We start from the raw sequence: 20,452 nt of genomic DNA on the forward strand, positions 1-20,452 counted from the left end.
CTTGACTGCTATCATGCTCAACAGCTGAAAGAACAAGACAATGCACTGTCCCCACAGCTTGGGAAACTGCTTGCCTTTCTTCTCGCCCCAGGAACCTCAGCACACCCCAGACAGTGAGGAAAGAGAATCTGTTTCAACCTCCCTGCAGGCCACAGGATGATCAGACCAACCAAAGTACCCAAGAGTGGTGAATGACACGTAAGTGTCTATCATGAGAGGTCACTACAGGATTGTTCACGCAGTGTGTTCATACATGTCATTCAGATATACCATGGGCTGCCAGAGAAGCTAAGAAGAGGCAGCAAGATCAGGCTAGCAACACATCTAGTCCAACGTTCTGTTCTCACAGTGGCCAACCTGATACAGTGGTGCTTCGCAAGACGAACGCCTCGCAAAACGAAAAACTCGCAAGACGAAAGAGTTTTCCGTTTTTGAGTCATTCTGCAAGACGAATTTCCCTATGGGCTTGCTTCGCAAGAAGAAAGCCCATAGGGAAATCTCCGGGGACCTCTTTTAAAATGCTGGCGGTCGGGAGCAAAGACTTTCGCCCACCACCAGCCTTCAGAAGAGGTCCTGGACCTCTTCTGAAGGCCGGCGGGGGGCAAAAGTCTTTGCTCCCCCCCGCCGGCCTTCCCGAGACAGCGGAGACTTCTCCGCTGTCCCGGGCGATCTTAAAATGCTGGCGGGCGGCAGCGAAGGCTTCGCTGCCGACCCCCAGCATTTTAAAAGCCCCCGGGGCAGCGGAGACTTCTTCGCTGTCCCGGGCGATCTTAAAATGCTGGCTGGCGGCAGCGAAGGCTTCGCTGCCGCCCTCCAGCATTTTAAAATCGCCCCGGAACAGCGGGGGCTTTTAAAATGCTGGTGGTCGGCAGCAAAGCGCTCCTGTCCCCGGAGCTTGCGGGGCGGGAGGTGGGGAGAAGGGCTTTTCTTCCCACCGCCAGCCTTCAGAACAGCCTTCTGAAGGCTGGCGGTGGGAAGAAAAGCCCTTGTTCCCCCCCCCCCAGCCTTCAGAAGAGGTCGGGGGACAGACTGTCCCCGGACCTGGTCTGAAGGCGGTTTCCATAGGAACGCATTGATTGATTTTCAATGCATTCCTATGGGAAACCGTGCTTCGCAAGACGAAAAACTTGCAAGAAGAAAAAACTTGCGGAATGAATTAATTTTGTCTTGCGAGGCACCACTGTACTTCTTGGGAAGACTGCAAGAAAGGATATGAGCACAACGGCACTCTTCCCCCTGGGGAATCCTAGTAACTGGTTTTAAGAACATATTGATTATGAGAAGGGAGATAGAACACAGCCTTGCCACCCATGAATTGCCTAATCCTCTTTTACTACCTTTTGAGTCACTGGTTAAGCTCTTAATATATATATTTTTAGGCCAGTTATAGTATTTTGGCACTTTCCCATTTTTTATTGCTTACTTTTCCAGTCATATTTATTAGTTTGCATTTGTATGTGCACATATATAATGTACAGAGCAAAACGAGACATCAAACAAAAATATTAGGCGGAGGATTTGCACTTCAGTAAAACAAATTTAGCCAGGTCATCCATGTTTAAAAGAACATGAATATGAAACACAAAAAGAGGATATGAAAATTGATGAACTGCCAGATAAATAAGGAAGCAGCTTTAATAAAGTGAAAGCAATACAACAGAACAGCTACAAAAGACACGATGTGAAACAATAGACGAGGCAGCACAGCTCATTGCTTCGTCCCCCCTCTCCCCCCCCCCAGGGATGAGAAACCTTTCTCAGCCTAAGAGGCACATTCCCTCCTGGGAAACCTCCAGAGGAGCACATGCAAAACTCTGAGGAGCAACAGACGTGACTTTTTCCTTTACCCTTTTATCCAAAGATCCTGGGGCGGTATTGTAGTATTGTCTACAACGCCCAGCAGTGGCCCTACAGCAGAGGTCAGCAAACTTTTTCAGCAGGGGGCCGGTCCACTGTCCCTCAGACCTTCTGGGGGGATGGACTATTTTTTTTTGGGGGGGGATGAATGAATTCCTATGCCCCATAAATAACCCAGAGAGGCATTTTAAATAAAAGCACACATTCTATTCATGTAAAAACACCAGGCAGGCCCCACAAATAACCCAGGGATGCATTTTAAATATTCTACTCATGAAAAAACATGCTGATTCCCAGACCATCCATGGGCTGAATTTAGACTGCGATTGGGCTGGATCTGGCCCCCGGGCCTTAGTTTGCTTACCCATGCTCTACAGGGTTTCAGGCCTATGTGGAAATGCTGGGGATTGAAATTGGGATCTTCCACATGCAAAGCAGACAACCTACCACTGAGCCATGACCCTTCCACATCCCTTAAACAACATTTGCCAACATGGCCAGTCTGGGACTTTAACCTCAGTTTTGGGGAAGGGGGAGGACGAGAGAAGCCACCTGTGTCTGCCTGAAAGCTGCCTCTTGTTTGCAGGCTGCCAAGTGCAGACCACAGGGTGCAAGAAAGAAGACGAATAGCACAAGAAAGAAGAGGAAGAGGCCGGGTTTCATCTTACCTGCATAGAACTTCCTGGTGTACTGTTTGTTCCCAAGCAGAGGCTTCAGCTGAGCTGACAGGCAATGGAACTGCAGGCTGTGCTGGAGCCACGCCTCTGCAATGGCTCGATCACTGACGCCATCGGTGTTCCGCTGTCCGTTCTCGTACAGGTTGATAAACTGGAAGACAGATGGTCCTTTCTCTGAAAAGCTGGCAGAGACTAGCAGGTAATGGACAGCAGCGTCCCAGAAGATCCCTGTTTACATACTCCTCTTAGAATCTCTCTCAATTTGCCACTGTCCCTGGAAGTGTGTGAAGGACTGCTGCTTGAGGCACCAGCAGACAAATGAGAGGCAGCATAGCCTAGGCTGCCGGAAAGCCACTCTGTATCAGCATCAGTTCCCCATTCGCACAACAGGGAAAATAATGGCCTCACTTTGCAAGCCTGAGATGCGTTATAACCCTTGGAGAAGGAGGAAGCTGTCTGCCCTTAGCAGACCCCATTTTCTTGCCTGATTGTTCTCTAAATGGAGACTGTAGCCGCAGCCCCAATACAACACACCTACATATGCTTTCCACGACAATCACGCCAATTTCCCCGTTTTATATCACAACTCTCGCCATTGGTCCAGTGTCAGAACTTGAGCTGCAGCAGGCAAAGGGAGCTTGATGGGAATTCAGTTATAGTTCAGTTATAAATCAGTTGTTGTTATTATTTTTATTATTATTATTATTATTATTATTATTATTATTATTATTATTATTAAACTTTCCTCAGGTCTGAAGCTGCTTGCATTTCCTCACCAACCTTGGGCTGCAGGTAAGAGTTTCCCATCAGCTCCCTCCCACCTGCCGTCAGCACTTTTTATTTGAGTTACTGGCTTCCTGCAAACAATCCCAGCAAGATTTGCCTTTCAGACCTTCCGTGAAGGTTAAAAACAACAAAGAGGCAAGTGACTTCTGCTCACCTCGACAAACATGTCCCCCACCTCCTGGCAAAACCAAGATTTTCTTTCCCCAAAACATGAGCTCACCTTTTCAATGTGATGGGCAGCATGTTGGCTGAGCCAACGGAGGTCCTTCACAAACTGCCAATAATCCCTCTGCCTGCAACACACCTGCCCAGGAAATACAGAGAGTTAAAATTCCCCTGGCAGTGCCAGCTCAATATGTGCTCAGAGACCAGATTCATTAAGAGGCAGGCTTAGAAAGGGGAAGGAAATTAACTCCTTTACCGCTGTCAATTATGAACTACGGACCAAAACATGTCAGGTGGTCTGAAGTGCTACTTCTGAAATAATCTCTGTTACAGCTTAATTTGCATCTTCCTTCTCTCAAGCAGTTGCAAAAAGTCAGACAAGAACAGAGTCAAGAATTCAATGCCTTCCTGATATCTGGAACGTGCTGCATTCAGGTTAAGCAAATCAATCACCTGGTTGGTACATAATGTTAAATCATAGTTTATCAAACTATGCTTTAGTGTTATGTGTGTACCCTGCCCAGCAGCTTACCTATTATTTATTGCCAAAAACCGATGATCTGAAGTCATGGGTTTTTGCTGGCTTACGAAACTTGGCTTGTTTTAAACATGGTTTAACATTACGTGTAAATTCAATAGTTTTCCTTACCCATGGTTTGTTTGAAAACATACACACCAACACTCACAAAACTACAAAGGCTTGAGGCAAGAGTAACTGTTGTGCCATCAGCATATTGCTGACAATGTACTCAAAAACTCTGGATGACCTCACTGAGCATATGGGATAAAACTGAACCCTGAGGGACCCCACACTGAAAGCTCCACGAGGCTGAAGGGCACTCCCCAATTATCACCCTCTGGAAACGACCATCCAAATAGGACCGGAAATTCCGAAAAGTGGTGCCACCTACCCCTAACTTGGACAGTCACTCCAGAAAGATACCATGATGGAAAGCGGCTGAGAAGTTGAGGTGAATTAAGGGGTACACATTTCCCCTGTCTTCCTCTTAACAGAAGTCATACAAGGTGACCAAAGCAGTTTCTGTGCCCAAGCCGGGCCTAAAACCCAATTGAAATGAATCTAAAAATACCCATTTCCTCCAACAGCGTCTGGATCTGGTCTGTGACTACCTGCTCAAGAACCTTGCCCAAGAATATAACATCTTAATTACATTGTTATGGCTCAACCTTTCCCAGGCAACAAATTATATATTTTTATAGCGGGAACAGTTATATCCTGTCTTTCTGATTAAAATTATCAAGGGGGCTAATATACATTAAGAGCAGCTGTATGGATGGAGCAGACAATGAATGGTGCAAATACAAATGGAACTAAATTAGGTTAGACAGGAAGGCCAAAGCAAACACCACACTACACCTCCTGACAGCTACAGTTTTATAAACAAGAACACGTTTTCTAGAGCAGCCAACATTAATATAACACTGAACCAAATAAGAATCAGTGTATTTTTGAAGCGACAATACCAAGGCTTTCAAGATACCAGATTTTGCATGGATGTAGGAACCTTAAGGTGTCTGCATTCATGCTCTTATTTAACTGTGCCAAAATTCCCAAGATGTTGATTTCTTCTCTCTATGGAGAAAATGCACTGATCACTAGTAACTTTGGTTACAGCTTATCCACTACAAGCAATGATTGTTCTGTGCATGTTCAAAATACGTGCGACTGTGCACATATGCATCGCCACAACCTAGAAGTGCCCGGAAAAAGGGGTGGGTCAGGGGCGTAACAGGGAGGAGAGCACTTACACAAGCTCCACCAATGCGTGCAAGGGTCAGGAATGCAAACCCCGCACAAAACGGGAGTAGTTGCCTGTATTCCAACCAACAGCCTGATTTTATCTCTGGAGGACTGCAAAAGCCCTACAGAACAGATTATTACTAATTATGATCTCAAAAGGACAACATGCCATTCCACAAGATGATAAAGGCAAGTTAATGATTTATTCTTGCAACTACAGTGGCAGAAGAAACTGTTGGTTGTTGTGGGAGTGAAGGTATTAATGCTGTTCGACATCTAACGGCAGCACAACTGGATGTCTAGACTAGAGGACTGGACCAATTCACAGAGGACAAGGCTATCAATGCCACAATGGCTATATTCCACCTCCATGAGAGGCAACATGCCTTGAATGGCAGCTGCTGGGAATCACAGGTGGGCAGGGTGCCATTGTGCTCATGTCCTGCTTGCAGGCTTCCCACAGGCATCTGGTCAGCCACTGTGAGAACAGGATGCTGGACTAGTTGGCCTGGTGCTCTTATGTGCATGCTCAGAAGTACCACTGCTCTAAAAAATGTGTATGAATGTGCAGGGGAGGCATGATGGAGCTTCGTAAAATCATGAACAGTGTGAAGAGAACAAAACCTTCAAGTTCAGAGAGAACCTATTTCCCAGGTGATCCTCTTCGGGAAAAGCAGGAGCTATCACCCTGGAGACAGGAAGGACTGAACGCTGAAAATGACTGCAGATAGGGAGACAAAAGGGCTTGCCTAAGGTCACTTAGGAAAGGAAATATGATCTAACCAACTCTTGGATCACAGCTCTACTATACCTGCTCTCCCCCCCCCCCTTTTATTTTCTTTTTTACGAAAACAAACACTAGTTGGCCCAGGTCTCAGTCTTGCCTCACTTCTTCCTTAGCATCTTGTTCTGTGGATGCAACCCAACTACTAACATTCCTATCTATTCTCGTCCAAGACATGACATCTAGGTCAGATTTTAGAAAAGATGATTAAGGGATCCATTTTATGGCTGTCCCAGGTAAACACCGGTCATGATAACCACCTGCTAAAGCAGCAGTAAGAGTATAAACTCCAGAGAAAGCCGAGAAAAAGCTTACCTTGTCTGGAATGAGCCCATGATACAGAATGCTGTGCATGTCCCTGCAGAGTCGCTCCAAGCCACCATACTTAGACCAGACGTTGGGATTGTTTATAGACACCAAACCTTCCACTGTCGTCTTCAGGTTGCCCAGCAACTTCCAGTGCTCCTTCCTGAAAAATGCAGACAATCAGTTCTGTTGCGCAGGCAAAATTCCCTCGCTGCTTTGTGACCCTTTACAATGTTATCATTGTGGAAAAACAGTAACATAAGCAGGATGTGGTGTCACCAGTTCAAGTTCAACAGAAACCCCATCCATGCTGTTCCAACGCAACTACTTATGCCAGTACAGATGGCGCGACAGCTCCTCTGCTGCAGTCCTGGTTGGAGAGCTTCCTCCCAAGCATTTTCCCTTGTGACAGCCACACTTTAACAACATTTCTTCTTCTTTTTTAAAGAAAGAACGCTTAAAAGGGTAAATTATAAATTATAAACTTATCATAGTCTGGAGAAAAGCAGACACAGAAATTCCTTTGGGAGGTAGGGCAGGATAGAATCATCATTAAAAAAAATAAAAATAGAATCATCAACGTCTCTCACACAGATCCATAGAGGTCAAAGGGGCCACGTGGATCATCTAGTCGAATTCCCTGCAATGCAGGAATCTTTCACCCAATGTGGGGATCAAACCAGTGCCAGGACCACAGTGGCCAAGCTATGGGGAGTGGGGGAAAGCTTGGGGATGTACCACCATCCAGCTCTCCTAGTGGCTTCCCACAACAGGAGCATCTCAAGGACCATGTTTGCCTTAGGTGGGGGGCGGGGTGAGAAGCAGGAGCAGCTTCTAAAACGAACTACCGGTAATTGCCTTTTCCTCTTATCATAACTTTTTACAAAAATCTGCTGATTGTGATAAGAATATTATGTAAACCACTTACGTGCGCCTAAAAAGCAGTTAATAAACACCCTTAAATAAATAAATTATTATTATTTTGGTCCAAAAACGGTCACAGCTATCTTACAACGGAAGATAAGCAAGAGTGGTGGTGAATCCCTTCTCCAAGCAGCTTATATTCTATGACAGCAGAGCAGAAAGGGGAGGGGTAGCTGCAAAAGTAACATGAAACGAACGTGTGTTTTCTTCTTCCACTGCTTGGTTTGCACTGCGCTCTTTGTGTTTTAATTGTTTTTTAGTCTTATGTGAGTAGATACTGCTGTTGGGTAGAAGGCCAGCATTTCAAATACATGAACACCGTTACATTAAATTGGGGCGAGGAGTCGAGCAAATTCAGTAATGGAAACTGGGGGGGGGGGGTTGCAAGAGTGAGAGGTCATGCCATGTATGGTGTTCTGGGAGGGTGCCCCAGACAGGGGGCCAAAAGTGTTTAAACAAAGCAGGGAGCTTTGAGGCAATTGAGGGTGGTGGAGTTTAGGGTCGAGGGCTTTGTAAGCCAGAGAACAGAAAAGAGGACTGTCAGGCTCTGAGCTAGGATTATATTTAGAAGCCTCCTCCTGTTTTTGTCTGCACCAGACAACCTGCCTTGCACATTAAGAATAGAACTGGACACTCCTGGACAGACACAAAAAACCCAACCGAAGCCCCCCAAAACCCCAGAAGGCTGCCCTAGGACAGGAGCTGCATTTGTTCATTGCTTTTATGAATGCTCATAACACCACTGCACACATGTAAAAGACTGTAAAGTAACATAACATTATGTGTAATAAAACTGTAATTTAATTGTCATATCAGAAAATTGCAAAGCACAGTTCCTGATGGCAATAACATATCATATTACTATTAACCTTCTATATGTATTATTGTCATAAAGTCCAAGGATTGTCAAGTCTTCCCTGCAGAGCAATTTAAAAATTGCAAGAGCATGTTTAGTAAAAGCTTATGCAGACTCTACCACATCCTGAATGACATGAATGAAGCACTCTGGTAATTTGCTACTTTCTTATGGCAGATAGGAATTGCTTTTGAATCAGTCTCTTATCTACAAATGCCACACTCTTATGACTGCCTTAACAGTGTTCTCTTTCTCTCCCCCCCAAAAAAAAACACACACACACACATGGCCACAACAGGGAGAAACTGTAGGAACAGGAGGTAAGCTTGGGGTCCAAATGCTCACAACCACAGTTCTGGGCTAGCTGTGCACATGTCTGCCATACACAAGCTTTATGCAGAATGATCTCAGCCACTCTCCCTTGGATCCCGCAACTCCACCCCAGAACACCTGAACTTCCTTACAAGAGAGCTGCTGTGTTCCAATTACTGCTACCAATATGTGTTCAAATACTGAGCTGGCAATTATCAGCCCGAGAGCCCAGGACAAATGGTGACGAATCAGGGCAGGGTAGCAAGAGAAGGAAGAAGAGCGGCAGGGGGTGGGGAAGAGAATCGCTTCCTCAGCAAGTCCTTGCAAAGCTGGCTTAAAGAACAGCAACAGATCTGTCACATTCCTACAAATGAGTCACTCTACTACACTGGAATGCCATTTTTTTAATTTATTTTTTGCTTTTTCAAGAAGGCATCCAATGGCTCACTGAGCCAAAATTGTATTTAATGTTCTCTGTATTCCATTTCTACCCTGTAAACCATTTCTACCCTGCATCTTCCTCCCAAATTGAGTTCCCAGAATGACTTACAAAGCAGGAAAAGCATAACAACAACAACAACAACAACAACAACAACTAAGCAGCCTCAGCAGCAAAACAACAATACACACAGAAATGGCAGGGTGGCATACAAAATGTGTGTTCAAGGAAAACAGTTGTCACTTGCTGTCCAAATGTGTTCATGTATGAAGAGCACCGAAGTCCTTGGAATTCACTGTGTCAACCTCTGGCTGCAGATGAGAAAACACAATCATGTGCCCCTATAAGCTGCAATTCAGAGCAAGAGGGATAAGAAGAGCCTGGAAATGGCCAGAGGGGACAGCCCTGTTGGTCTAGGGTTCCGCTTGCAGGGAGCCCACAGCCATCTGGCTGGCAACTGTGAGAACTGGATGCTGGAAAGATGGGCCTTTGGTCTGATCCAGCAGGAATCATATGTTCTTAATGCCAGCAATGTGTGGGATACACACAGTCAGGACATACAGACCAAGTCCACATCCAGAACTTCCCAAGGCCTACAGCTATTTTTGCAGTGAAAAATAACATTATCCTTTTTGGTTCACTTAATTGTTTCTGAAAAGTACTGTCATCCAAAAGTTGCTATTGAGAGACACCCACCAGGAACTCTGAAAGGGCCATTCCTGCTTGTCTCCCAACTTGAAAAGGTTGCCTGAAAAGCGGAGACTTAAACACAAACCTTTTTGAATGCAAGAGTTTGGTTTCCAAGACAACGAGCAGCAAATTGGCTTATGCCATCAAGCCTATTCCTCCCATAAAGCTGGTTCTCCTGGGAAATGGAAGCTAAATCTTAAGGCAATGATCTAAGTTGACAGATGACTCACAATCAGCTCACTTTCCTTCCAACCAAGTTGGCTGGGGAAAGAGAGAGCTGACAGACAGAGAGAAAACAGACCATAAACCATCATGCACAATGGCTGTGGCCACAGACACACATTAGGGCAACTTTCACCTTAATAAAACCCTGAAGTTATTAACTAGCACGGTCTTTGGAACAGGGCAGGAGCTGAAGCAAGGAGGGAGTGGGTGAACAGGGTCCTTTCCTTATGAGATGGGCAACTTATCAGACCTAGTTATCTAGCCCAGCATCCCATTTCCCACATTGGCCAACCAGATGCCTACAGGAAGCCCTTGAGCAGGGGCACGCTGGCCACAGCTATCTCTTGTTCTCCAGCAGCTGGAATTTGAAGGTACGCAGCATCTGAACCTGGAGGATGCATTTTGCCATCGGCTGGGTGAGGACTGCAGGGCCTGCTCCCTTCCAGGGCCTTTTCCAACTGGCCCAGGGGGCGTGGCCCAGGCCCTTTCTCCCGGCTATAAAGGGACTCCTGCTGCAGGGAAGCCTCGGACCATCGGCTGGGTGAGGACTGCAGGGCCTGCTCCCTTCCAGGGCCTTCTCCAACTGGCCCAGGGGGCGTGGCCCAGGCCCTTTCTCCCGGCTATAAAGGGACTCCTGCTGCAGGGAAGCCTCGGACCATCGGCTGGGTGAGGACTGCAGGGCCTGCTCCCTTCCAGGGTCTTCTCCAACTGGCCCAGGGGGCGTGGCCCAGGCCCTTATTTGGAACAAACTTTTGGGGAAGCTGGGAAGTGTTCTGCAATTGCTTCCCTGTTCCAATGTGTTTTAAAATGTCCTCAAGCAGTCGGTGGCAATTTAAATTTGTATTTCTTTTTTTTTTTTTCCTTTTTTCTCTTGCTGGGGGTGGGTGGGTGTAATGGATATTTGGTTGGGGATTAATTTTAGTGTAATTGTTCTGTTTTTGTTTTCTGTTGTTTTATTGGTTCTGTATAGTTTGTGTTTTGTTTTTAAGGGGTGGGATCAGGGCTGCCTGGGAGTGAGGCCCCAGCCAACACGATGGCTGGGACAAGTTCCACAGGGCGGGAAGCACTGGGACATCCGATCTCGGTGATCATGGGCAGGAGGCGGAGTTACGCTAAGACCAGACCATGTCATTACCGAGGAGGCAGGTTTAGTCGTTGTTTGAAGACTATCCCTGCCTCCGGGTCTGGCCTTGACCAGATGGATACTGGAATCAACAGGGGAAACCCACATAACCTGAAGGTGTTGCTGTGTAATGCCAGGTCAATGGTGAATAAAACCACTGCCATCCACGACCTGATTGTGGATGGAGGATTTGACCTGGCTTGTGTGACAGAGACCTGGTTGAATGAGACAGATGGGCCTGTCCTTGCTGCCGCCTGCCCACCAGGTTTCTCTTACGCACAGCAACCCAGGTCATGTGGGCGGGGAGGGGGGGTTGCAGTGATTTTTAGAAAGTCATTAGTCTGCACCAGGCGTCCTACTGGGAAGACCCAGTTTTCTGAGTGCATGTTCTGGAAGTTGGGCAATAGGGGCAGTACAGGATTCCTTTTGGTGTACCGACCTCCCCGCTGCACCAAGGATTCCCTGTCCGAGCTGCTTCAGGTCGTGGCGGATGTTCTCCTGGAGACACCTAGTTTGGTTGTCCTGGGGGATTTTAACATCCACGCCGACACGACCTTACAAGGGGCCGCTCGGGACTTCGTGGAAAGCATGGCCTCCATGGGGCTGTCCCTGAATAAGTTGGGCCCAACTCATAGTCATGGACATGCCTTAGACCTGGTATTCACCTCTAGCGACGTGGGTGATCTGACACTAAGTAAAAATGAAACCAAAGAAGTGCCATGGTCAGATCACTTCCTGGTGCAACTGGACTTCTCCGCGACCCTTCCCCTCTGCAGGGAGGTGGGACCAATTCGGATGGTCCGCCCCCGCCACTTAATGGATCCAAATGGTTTCCAGAGAGTGGTAGGGGATGCTTTATCCCATGTTGATGGCCTTTCAGCTGACTCCCTGGTGGCCCGCTGGAATGCGGAGTTAACCAGGGCTATCGACTGTCTGGCTCCGAAGCGCCCTCTCCGATTGCATGGAGCCCGGACAGCCCCGTGGTTTTCTTCGGAGCTGAGGGCGATGAAACAATCGCTGAGACGGCTAGAGCGTCGGTGGCAGAAAACTCACTCCGAATCTGACCGGACACAGGTTAGAGCTCAACGTCGAGCCTACCAAGTGGCGATAGCGACGGCGAAGAAGACTTTCTTCACCGCCTCTATTGCATCTGCAGAAAATAGTAGCAGGAGACTCTTTCAGGTGGTCCGCAACTTAACGGAACCACCTTTACCATCGGGGCCTTGTAAAGACCCCAAGATCTCCTGCAACGATTTTGCAACGTTTTTTGCAGATAAAATCACTCATATTCGGAAGGAGCTAGACACCACCGTGGGAGCAGGGCTGGGGCGGGAGAGTGCTAGAGCCCTGTCTGGTCAAGTTGCATGGAATCAATTTCAATCCGTTACCCCCGAGGATGTGGACAGGCTGCTTGGACGAGTGAAACCAACCACCTGTCTCCTTGATCCTTGCCCATCCTGGCTTATAAAAGCTAGCCGGGAAGGGCTGGGCGATGGGCTCTGCGGGGTGGTGAATGCTTCCCTCTGTGAGGGAACATTCCCAGATCCGCTGAAAGAGGCGGTCATTAAACCGCTTCTTAAAAAACCATCTTTAGACCCGGCCAGTATGGCCAACTATCGCCCAGTCTCAAATCTTCCATTCTTGGGCAAGGTGATTGAGCGTGTGGTTGCTGAACAACTCCAGGCACGCCTGGAGGATGCGGACCATTTGGATCCCTTCCAATCAGGGTTCAGGCCTCATCATGGGACTGAAACTGCCTTGGTCGCACTGGTTGATGATCTCCGGCGAGCTAGGGACAAAGGTGAGAGTTGTTTCCTAGTTCTGCTGGATCTCTCAGCGGCCTTTGATACAATCGACCATAACATCCTTCTGGACCGTCTAGAGGGGTTGGGAGCTGGGGGCACTGTTATACAGTGGTTTCGCTCCTTTCTCCTGGGCCGTGTTCAGAAAGTGGTGGTGGGGGATGAGTGTTCAGACCCTTGGGCCCTCACTTGTGGGGTGCCTCAGGGTTCCGTCCTCTCCCCCATGCTTTTTAACATCTATATGAAGCCGCTGGGAGAGATCATCAGGGGGTTTGGACTGGGTGTCCATCAATATGCAGATGATACCCAGCTCTACCTTTCTTTCAAATCAGAACCAGTGAAGGCGGTGAAGGTCCTGTGTGAGTGCCTGGAGGCGGTTGGAGGATGGATGGCGGCTAATGGATTGAAGTTGAATCCTGACAAGACAGAAGTACTGTTTTTGGGGGACAGGGGGCGGGCTGGTGTGGAGGACTCCCTGGTCCTGAATGGGGTAACTGTGCCCCTGAAGGACCAGGTGCGTAGCCTGGGAGTCATTTTGGACTCACAGCTGTCCATGGAGGCACAGGTCAATTCTGTATCCAGGGCAGCTGTCTACCAACTCCATCTGGTACGCAGGCTGAGACCCTACCTGCCCGCTGACTGTCTGGCCAGAGTGGTGCATGCTCTAGTTATCTCCCGCTTGGACTACTGCAATGCGCTCTACGTGGGGCTACCTTTGAAGGTGACTCGGAAACTACAACTAATCCAGAATGCGGCAGCTAGACTGGTGACTGGGGGCGGCCGCCGAGACCACATAACACCGGTCTTGAAAGACCTACATTGGCTCCCAGTACGTTTCCGAGCACAATTCAAAGTGTTGGTGTTGACCTTTAAAGCCCTAAACGGCTTCGGCCCAGTATACCTGAAGGAGCGTCTCCACCCCCATCGTTCTGCCCGGACACTGAGGTCCAGCGCCGAGGGCCTTCTGGCGGTTCCCTCATTGCGAGAAGCGAAGCTACAGGGAACCAGGCAGAGGGCCTTTTCGGTGGTGGCGCCCGCCCTGTGGAATGCCCTCCCATCGGATGTCAAGGTGATGGAAAACTACCTGACATTCAGAAAACATCTTAAGGCGGCCCTATTCAGGGAAGCTTTTAATGTATGATATTTTAATGTTTTTTTGGTTTCTGTGGAAGCCGCCCAGAGTGGCTGGGGAAACCCAGCCAGATGGGCGGGGTACAAATAATAAATTATTATTATTATTATTATTATTATTATTATTATTATTAATGGCAGCCATTGTCATGCCACTATTTCAAAAATGTTGGTTTGGAAGAACATTACTAGAGTAGGACAGTTTTCACATTCCCCTAGGGCTTCTCTCAGTCATGGGCATGAAAAGATGCAGGGCAAAAGTTCACATATCAGTCATCGATAGCATCATCCTCATGATGAAGAACTGGGAAAAGTCCAGAATCATGCCCCATGCTGGGCGATGCTTATTGCATTGTAGGGGGTTGGACTAGATGACCATCGTGGTCCCTTCCAACTCTACGAGTCTATGAAATGTAGGGAATTGTCACCCCTGTTTTATGAAAGACGGCCACCTTCCGTGACATCTTTCCTACGCTCCAAAGGAGAGGCTCTTCTCTGTGTTCCAACACAGGCCGAGGTAAAATTCCTGGGGATGTTCAACAGGGCCTTTTCTGTGGCCATGCCACACTTAAGAAAACCATCAGAGTCTAGTTGCTGTGCCTTCTAGCCCAGCAAGCAGTGGACAATTAGGGAAGCCTGCAAAGCAGGATGTGAGTGCAGCAGCACTCGCCCCCCTTGTGATTCCCAGCAACCAGTATTCAGAGAAATAATGACTCCAACCTAAAACAAGAAAATCCTTAATAATAATAAAAAAAAAAATAATAATAATGACTCCAACCCTGGAGGCAGAAGAACGCAAACCATTCTGACTGGTAGCCATTGACAGCTACTCTTTTAAAGCCATTCAAGTTGGTGACCATCATTATGTCTTGTGGGAGTGGATTCAATGCAAAAAATATGCACAAATGGAATTCCTTTATACAGGTGGTTTGTCTGACCACCTTCTTTTGTACTTTGTGCTGCCTAGTTTAGCCTATTTAAGTTTTCCACTCACCTATATGCTAGCTATTATGCTGACTGGTTTTTAGTCTGACATGCTGCCTTTTACACCTTTTTTACTTTCACGTGTTTTGGGAGGTTTTTTTTACTTGTTTTAATGAAAGAGTTATTCAACACCTCCTATGTTTTTAAAATATATTTTATATCCTGCTGGCCTCAATATCTCACTCCTATTGCCACTAATTGGCCCAGATGAAGAGATAGGTATTTAGCTAGTACTGAATGATGTCGGTGCCAGCTGCAGTTCAGGGAGGAGAGCATGCCATAGTTCCCCCATTTTTAAAAAATGGTAAGGATACAAATTATCTTAAAACAATTAAAATATTTCACACACCCGAAGTACGCAAGAGGCATGCATTAGGTTTATCTATAAATTGGCTAGGTTTATGATTTAGAGATATTATACACCTAGGAAAAAATCCAAACTAGTCACTAAAGTCGCAATTCTTTTCACACTTAACTGATCCAGGAGTAAGCATCACTGAACTCAATAGGGGATAATTCTATGCAAACAATGAATATTGCATTGTAAATTGTCTAAAATGAGCTAACAGAGATGCAAAAGGTCTCTGTACAAACAAGTTCTGACGTCTGTCTTCACCTGCACAGATTATGCCAGAGCTTGACAGCATTGGTGTCATGGGTAGATATAAAAGTCATCAAGCTTAGCAATGCAAAGCAGGTGGGTTTCAAGGGAGGAAGCACTGCAAACAGTCTCTTAATAGGTCCAGCTCTCCCCCACCCCCTTGTCCCTGAAATGCACAAATGACCACCCAAACTAGGTAACACAACAGCAGCCTTTGATGGGCCTGCCTTCTGTTGGCCTGTAGCCTTGTGCAAAATTTTGAGTTACACATAACTCTAGAGCACAGTTTTAATTAGGCAATTGTTGGAAATGACTAAGCCCTTATCTCTTTTATCAAGATTTAGGAGCGCTTCACATTTTAGTGTATACCTTTGACACGCAGGTGTCAGGACGGGGAGAGAAACAATCACAGCCATTGAAAGTGCTTCATAGTGTTCTGTATTACTCAAAAGCTGACACCCTATTGGCCTGCTTTTTTCCTCTTAAATTCTGAGAAGACAGTTTTCACTAGAAGCTATATTCATACCTTGCAACATAAGTCTGCTCTTTCCCAAATCAATCTTCTATCTCTCAGAAATATTCCACACACATATTCTACTGATCACCGACCTTGTTTAATGCAGGAGATCCTAACAGAGACTACCCTGAGGTTGTCCATAAAGGCTTTTTTTAATGGTGCCTTTCCAACAAGTTGCCCAAGTCAGAGTACAGTGGTACCTCGGGTTACATACGCTTCAGGTTACAGACTCCGCTAACCCAGAAATAGTACCTCGGGTTAAGAACTTTGCTTCAGGATGAGAACAGAAATTGCACAGCAGCGGTGTGGCAGCAGTGGGAGGCCCCATTAGCTAAAGTGGTGCTTCAGGTTAAGAATAGTTTCAGGTTAAGAACGGACCTCCGGAACGAATTAAGTACGTAACCAGAGGTACCACTGTACAACTATTTGAAACTAACAGCCACCAAATTTCTACCCTCTTGTGTCTTCTTGTGTTCCATTGCATGACTAAGATAGCAAGTTTCTAGTCCTTAAGCATGCAGAAAAGCATGAAAAGAAAATTATCTAGTAAAAGTCAGATGATGAGACTGAATTTCCACTGAGCAGCAAAAGAATACCCTTTGATATTACTTCCCACCCACATACACACAAACCCTTTGCTAGTTCCTCTTATATCTATTATTGCCTGGTCCTAATCCCTGTTCCTAAATCCCACTGATCCAAATTGCAAGACCCCACAATTCAGGGGTTAGGCATATGCTATGCAATTGCTATTATCTCCAGTTAAACAATCTCAGCCTGCAGGGCTTGAAATAACCCCAGCTTGAGATCTGAGAAACCTGATGCCAATCAGAACAGACAATTTTGGACCAATGAATCTATTATCTGACTCTATGTAGGGCAGAAATATATGTTCAAACTATCTTTTGTACACTCCTTTAGTGACTTCACCCCTCTCCATGAAAGTCAAGTTCTTTGACAACTCAGCTACCAGAAGCAAAATATTCTGGTCTGCACAATTTATTGTTAACGGCGTAAGATTTCCACAGGAAAATAATGGAGTTTCTGCATACTGCACAGCAAGCACCAAACACATATTGGACATCATATAGATGTTAAAATGTACAACAGTAAATAAGCAACATCATTTCTGCCCCCAAAAAGAGATGTAAATAAACTAAATATTTATGTGACTGGTGTCCTTTTGTAATGGGCCTCAGTGGCTGCCCTGTCATCTACATACCCAGTGAACTCACAGCATATGGGAGACATGTTGGAGTTTTTTAAGTTTGGGCACCACAGTTCAAGAAGGACACTGACAAACTGGAACGTGTCCAGAGGAGGGCAACCAAAATGGTCAAAGGCCTGGAAACGATGCCTTATGAGGAACGGCTAAGGGAGCTGGGCATGTTTAGCCTGGAGAAGAGGAGGTTAAGGGGTGATATGATAGCCATGTTCAAATATATAAAAGGATGACACATAGAGGAGGGAGAAAGGTTGTTTTCTGCTGCTCCAGAGAAGCGGACACGGAGCAATGGATCCAAACTACAAGAAAGAAGATTCCACCTAAACATTAGGAAGAACTTCCTGACAGTAAGAGCTGTTTGACAGTGGAATTTGCTGCCAAGGAGTGTGGTGGAGTCTCCTACTTTGGAGGTCTTTAAGCAGAGGCTTGACAACCATATGTCAGGAGTGCTCTGATGGTGTTTCCTGCTTGGCAGGGGGTTGGACTCGATGGCCCTTGTGGTCTCTTCCAACTCTATGATTCTATGATTCAAGCTAGATTCCAACAATCAGCTTTGCTTTGTTTTTTAAAGTGAAATAAAGCATGGTTCTTTACATACTAGCATGAATCTTGTTTGGCCCCAACGAAGTGTTTCCCTCCTCCTTTACAAAAAATTAAAGCATGCAGTCTGACAAAGAGTTCTGTGTAAGAAGCCCTACTCAATTAGGTCAATGGCCCATCTAGCCCAGGACTGTCCTCATAAGTGGCCAATGAGATATCCAAGGATGGCCTGGAAGCAGAATGGGAGCATGACAGCACACTCCCCAACTAAAATTCCTAGCAAACTGAACACAGTCATCAGGGTTAGCAGTCATTGATAACCATTAATTTGTCTAATACTCTTTTGAAGCCATCCAAGTTGCTGGCCATCACTGCCTCCTGTGGCAGTGAGTTCCATAGTTTTAACCAGGTGCCATGTGAACAAGTAGTTTCTTTTATCTGTCCTGAATCTTCCAACTTTCAGCTTCTAGTAATTATTATTATTATTATTTATACCCCGCCCATCTGGCTGGGTTTCCCCAGCCACTCTGGGCAACTTACAGAATATATAAAGCATCAAACATTAAAAACTTCCAGATACAGGGCTGCCTTCAGATGTCTTCTAAAAGTTGCATACAGTAGTTCTTTATCTACTTGACATACTAGTGTTCTAGTATTACGAGAGGAGAAAAACCTCTCTTCGCACTTCCTTCACACCATGCATAATTTTATACCTCTCTGCAATGCTCGCACGCCCTCTTTCATTTTCCTTTTCTTTAAACTTGTGAGCTTGCAAGGAAATTCTCGCCTCAGTAAGTGAATCTGGGTCAGTCCTACACAACCTTTCCGTTCTTCAAACATAAAAAGCCCTGCTGAAGAGACTCCGGCACACACCTCCTAGTGACACAACCGAACTCCCTTCTCCATCCTCCTCCTCCCACACCACCCCATACAATATAGAGTGGTATCTCAGGTTAAAAACTTAATTCGTTCTGGAGGTCTGTTCTTAACCTGAAACTGTTCTTAACCTGAAGCACCACTTTAGCTAATGGGGCCTCCCGCTGCCGCCGCGCAATTTCTGTTCTCATCCTGAAGCAAAGTTCTTAACCCAAGGTACTATTTCTGGGTTAGCGGAGTCTGTAACCTGAAGCTTATGTAACCCAAGGTACCACCGTACTGTAACACAGTATTGCTTCGATACAATGTAACATCAAGAAGAGTAATCAAATTCTTTGCCCTTTTCCAAATACAGTGGAACCTCAAGTTAAGTACTTAATTCATTCTGGAGGTCCGTTCTTAACCTGAAACTGTTCTTAACCTGAAGCACCACTTTAGCTAATGGGGTCTTCTGCTGCCACCGCGCCGCTGTAGCACGATTTCTGTTCTCATCCTGAAGCAAAGTTCTTAACCTGAGGTAATATTTCTGGGTTAGCGGAGTCTGTAACCTGAAGTGTATGTAACCTGAAGTGTATGTAACCCGAGGTATCACTGTAAGTGTTCGGAGATTAGCATGATAAAGATATACGGCTTGTAGCCATGGTCAGCTGTTTACATTTTGAATTTGGAAGGACAAATTATCATTTTTAGCTTAGTTTATCTTTATACCATTGATGCTGTGACTCTTGGATCACACCATCTCCACCCTTACTCTTGAGGTAATTCTTATATCTGGTAGGGAGATCCCAGACTATACACAACCTCTTCAAGACGTCCATAGAGGAGTTATGCGTTTTCATCTCCTAATCACTTGAGGCTTACAACTCATGCCCCAGTGTCACCCAAGGTCCCATCCCAAAATGGGCTACTTCCCAGCCTGTAACTCCCCCCACCACCCGCATTGCCTCAGCAAACTCCCCTCTCCCCACAAATAGCCCCCCCACCACCACCATGGGCTCTTTCCCGGCCCCACAACTCACTCCCCACCCGCAATGCCTCAGCAAACTCCCCTCCCGCCACCCCATCGCCTCAGCTCCCCCTATAACTACCCACACCCAGTGGCGTAGCGTGGGTTGTCAGCACCCGGGGCAAGGCAAGTAATTTGCGCCCCCTAACCCGTGGATTTGCGCACCCTAACCCCCAGATGTTGCGCCCGGTGCGGCCGGCCCCCCTGCACCCCCACGCTACGCCACTGCCCACACCCCACTCCACGCACTAAACCGCCCATTAACTCCCCTCCCCCCAAATATCTCCCCTCAGCTCTGACCCCCAACTGATCCCCCCACTGCATGTCATTTCATTTCCCTCAGCGCTCACACCCCTTTCCAGTTAATTAGCTCCCCCCTCCCCGCCCCACTGCCTCGCCTCCCTCCCGCCCCCCAACCAGCCCCACCCCCGGTTACCTCAGCCCCCCCTTCCCGGCCCTGCTGCCCCCCTTCGCCTTCTGACCTGCTCTCCTCCTGCCCCGCAACCTCCATCCCTCGGAGGGCGAGGCGGCGGTCAGAGCCCGGCGGCCTCACTCCAAGCCTGGACGGCGACGCCCACTCTGAGCGCAGCCCCGTCTCCTCCGGCCATCTCGCCCGGGACAGCGCCGCCTTCTCTCGCCCTCAGAGGCGGGGAACTACGAGTCCCAGCGGCCCCCGCGCGCGCCTCGATAACGCAACTTCCGGCGCGCTACGTTCCCTGCCCCGCCGCATAGGCAAGCACGCCTCCGGAAGCCCCGCCCACCCACCCACCCCCCGGAATCCTTCGGGAACTACGACTCCCAGCGTGCCCCGCGCTGAACAGCTGCTCCCAAGCCTGTTCTGCCTCTGCTTGGATGAGGGCGATT

The 20,452-nt window shown here is 47.2% G+C and overlaps 1 protein-coding gene across 3 annotated transcripts in view; it reads right to left on the bottom strand.

Moving 5' to 3' along the window:
- The window catches only part of RUBCN (rubicon autophagy regulator), a 47,961-nt gene extending 27,721 nt beyond the window's left edge, over nucleotides 1-20,240 (bottom strand). For 2 of the 3 annotated variants that reach the window (XM_082224004.1, XM_082224002.1), the window contains exons 1-4: nucleotides 20,071-20,240; nucleotides 6,347-6,500; nucleotides 3,541-3,624; nucleotides 2,526-2,685 (exon numbers count right to left, since the gene is read on the bottom strand). In XM_082224004.1, the coding sequence (XP_082080130.1) occupies nucleotides 2,526-2,685; nucleotides 3,541-3,624; nucleotides 6,347-6,500; nucleotides 20,071-20,099 (427 nt within the window). In that variant the 5' untranslated portion in view covers nucleotides 20,100-20,240. The remainder of the gene's footprint in view (nucleotides 1-2,525; nucleotides 2,686-3,540; nucleotides 3,625-6,346; nucleotides 6,501-20,070) is intronic. The other variant, XM_082224003.1, reaches the window with a different exon arrangement.
- Between the last annotated feature and the right edge of the window lie 212 nt (nucleotides 20,241-20,452).

Source organism: Podarcis vaucheri (genome assembly GCF_965113315.1).
Source record: "Podarcis vaucheri genome assembly, chromosome: 5".
NCBI classification, from domain to species: domain Eukaryota; kingdom Metazoa; phylum Chordata; class Lepidosauria; order Squamata; family Lacertidae; genus Podarcis; species Podarcis vaucheri.